General features: G+C 49.3%; 1 protein-coding gene across 1 annotated transcript in view; it reads right to left on the reverse strand.

Moving 5' to 3' along the window:
• The window catches only part of Etnk1 (ethanolamine kinase 1), a gene marked incomplete in the record, with an annotated part of 46,564 nt that overhangs the window by 30,489 nt on the left and 13,193 nt on the right, over positions 1-2,882 (reverse strand). The window contains 1 exon segment of the mRNA XM_008836234.3: positions 1,931-2,190. Coding sequence (XP_008834456.2) covers positions 1,931-2,190 — 260 coding nt within the window.

Consider the following 2,882-nt stretch of genomic DNA (forward strand, 5'->3'; position numbering starts at 1 on the left):
GTTATGAAATACACAAAAACTCAGTAAAAAATCAAATCAAATCAAGCCCTCTCATGGGTCTGAGCACAGAGATCACAACTGTAAAGGCACAGCATGACCTGAACTACTCTGCCACTGTGTCAAAACCCTGACAACACAGACCAGACGGTGCAGTCCAAGTGCAGCAGGCCCTCCACGTCTACTTGCTGTCACTTTCTCTTGTCAAGCACTCCTCAGTGAACTCCATGTTGCCTTTGGATGCGACCCAGGTTCCATCCGTCCTCCTTGGACAAAGCTTCGTCTTCTCTAGCAGAGCCCAGATGCTGCCGCTGTCATGTGATGCTGCCTAGACCTGCTTTGATCAATCTCAGTAGGAGTCAGAGGAAGAGTGAAGCTATCCACTTCTCCCTGAAGAGCTTCGGGGAAGCCAGCAGGAAAGCACAGGGAGTCGCAGCGGCAGTCTGTGGCTTTCCTGCCGGAGCACTGTGGCCTCCCATGCAGGCTGCGGCTGAATGACACGGCTGCCAGGAACTCGCACATGCTGGAAGCAAATCCTCAGTAGCCCGATGTCTCTCCTGCCATCTCTGATTGTGAAAGTCCAAGTGTGCAAGGAGACACATAGGCTGTCTCTGCAGACAGACTTACCTCTCAGTGGAGAGCTGGGGAAGCAGGATGCAGGGGCTATGACCACAGACTCTGAAAACTAGTTCTTCCTCTCAGTTTTAATCCAAAGGCAGCTAGTGTGGACATTTCCTAGCAATCTTCTAGACTGTCTTATTTCTGAGGAATTTTCCTTAGATCCAACTTACACATTTTTTCATTTTTAATCCTGTTTCCTAGGTTACATCCAAAGCATAATGAATAAAACTGAAGATTTATAAATAAATATACACAAGATTAAAGCCCACAATTACTTTGACATAAAACACAGCCACACACGGTGGTACCTGCCTCTGATACTGGCTACTCCGGAGGCTGAGGCTGGAGCTGAATTCAAGAGACACTCAAGTGAAATAGCAAGAGTCTATCTGGAAAAACAACCACTGCCAGCAACAAGCCATTGAGCCAGAGCTCAGCAGGGAGGGGACTTACCTTTGTAGAGGACAAAGGTTAATACAGAAACTCACGATTGGTCAATGTGTAGAAAGTAAACTGTCAGGGGGTTGGCATTTTTATTTTATTATTAGTGTGTGTTGTGCATGTGTGTGACCGTGGGGTATACATGCCGCTGCACATGCTTGGAGGCAATTTGAGAAAAATCACTGTGCATACATGAGATTATTCTTTGTAGAAAATACTCAAATTACAAACAACAGAAAATAAAATTTTAAGAACTTTGAAAATAGTAGCAATTAACTCCTAAGCCTGGGCAGGAAGCAATGTGCAGCCTCAACTCAAACAGCCCTTAAAAAGGGGGAAGCCAGGTCCCACACTCAGAAGACAGTAGGCAGGGCGATCCAGAGTGAAGGGCCTGCCTGGGCTACAAAGCTCCAAGGCCAGCCTCAGCTACACGAGACTGTTTCAAAAGAAAGCCTCGGGAAGCCTTGAGCCTCGACGACCACCAGCAGTTATTCCCAAACCACCTGCAGTGTTCTCTTCCCCAGCGTGAAGAAAGAGAACAAATATAACCGCCTTTCTTTTTATTCAGGAGACTAACAGAATGCTTCTGATCAAAGACAAAGCTGCTCAACAAAGAGAAGACACTTGTTTCGGATGTTTCCTGGGTCAGTGAGGTGGCTCAGTGGGTATCGGCGCAAGCAACAAGCCTAAAGACACCAGGTTGAGCCTCAGGACCCACACGATGGAAGGAGAACCAAGTCCTGCAAACTATCCCCTGGCCTCCGCGCTCATGCCATAGCATACGCGCCCGTGCGTGTACGTACACGCGCACGTATTTCCTTAATGCATACAATACACCTTTTCAAAAGGAAAACTTTACAAAGGACGGTACCTGAAAATGGCCGGCTTGCAGACGTGCTGCGGGTCCAAGGCTTCGCCCTGAATGAACTCGTAGCACAGCCCGTTGTTGAAGGTGCAGTAGAGCTGCGGCGCACAGCCGTGAGCCTGCAGCACGCGGAAGCTCTTCACTTCCTCGTCTCGGTCCACGAGCAGCTCCGTCTTATTGCCGTAAATCCTCACCAGAACCACGTCCTCCATGGCGTCCCCCACGTAGCAGCCAATGAGTTTATTCGTGATCCCGTCTGTGAAGAGCTGCGGAACCGGGAGAGGAGCATTACGCGTTTAGAGAGACTGGGAAGGAAGACACTTGAACATGTAAAATGCTAACTGAATGCAAACACAGCAGTTGGGGTGCAGCTCAGTGTCAGAGTACAGGCTTAGCATATGCTGACCCTGGGCTCAATCCCCCAAAGCCAAGAACACCTATTTTTTAACAGGAAGGCATCTCTGGAGGGCGGGGCCAGAGCTCAGTGGGAGGGCACTTCCTGCACCAGTTACGGTCTGGCCCCCACCACCACCCATGACGCAGGAGACTGAGGAGCTTGAGACAGCTTCCAGAGGGCTCGTCAGACATGCTAGGTATACATGCACACCAAGGTGACAAACCAGGGGGATGGAGGGAGCAACAAGTTAAAAAGGGTTTTAAAGCTGACTTAAAAAATGGTTCTGAACGGGTATGGTGGCACACCTTTAACCCCAGCACCTGGGAGGCAGAAGCAGGCAGATCTCTCTGAGTTCTAAGCCAGCCTGGTCAACGTAGTGAGTTCCAGGCCAGCTGGGGCTACAGTGAGTGCTTTATTAGCCAAGCCTGACAATCTGAGTTCAGTCCTCGGAATCCAATGATGCAAGGAGAGAACTGCCCCTACAGCTCTGCAGCCTCTGCTTATGCTCCATGGAATGCACATGCCCACACACACAGACAAAAAACAAAGAAAGTGTAACTT

The sequence above is a fragment of the Nannospalax galili genome, unplaced genomic scaffold, assembly GCF_000622305.1.
Source record: "Nannospalax galili isolate Female #2095 unplaced genomic scaffold, S.galili_v1.0 scaffold917, whole genome shotgun sequence".
Classification (NCBI taxonomy): domain Eukaryota; kingdom Metazoa; phylum Chordata; class Mammalia; order Rodentia; family Spalacidae; genus Nannospalax; species Nannospalax galili.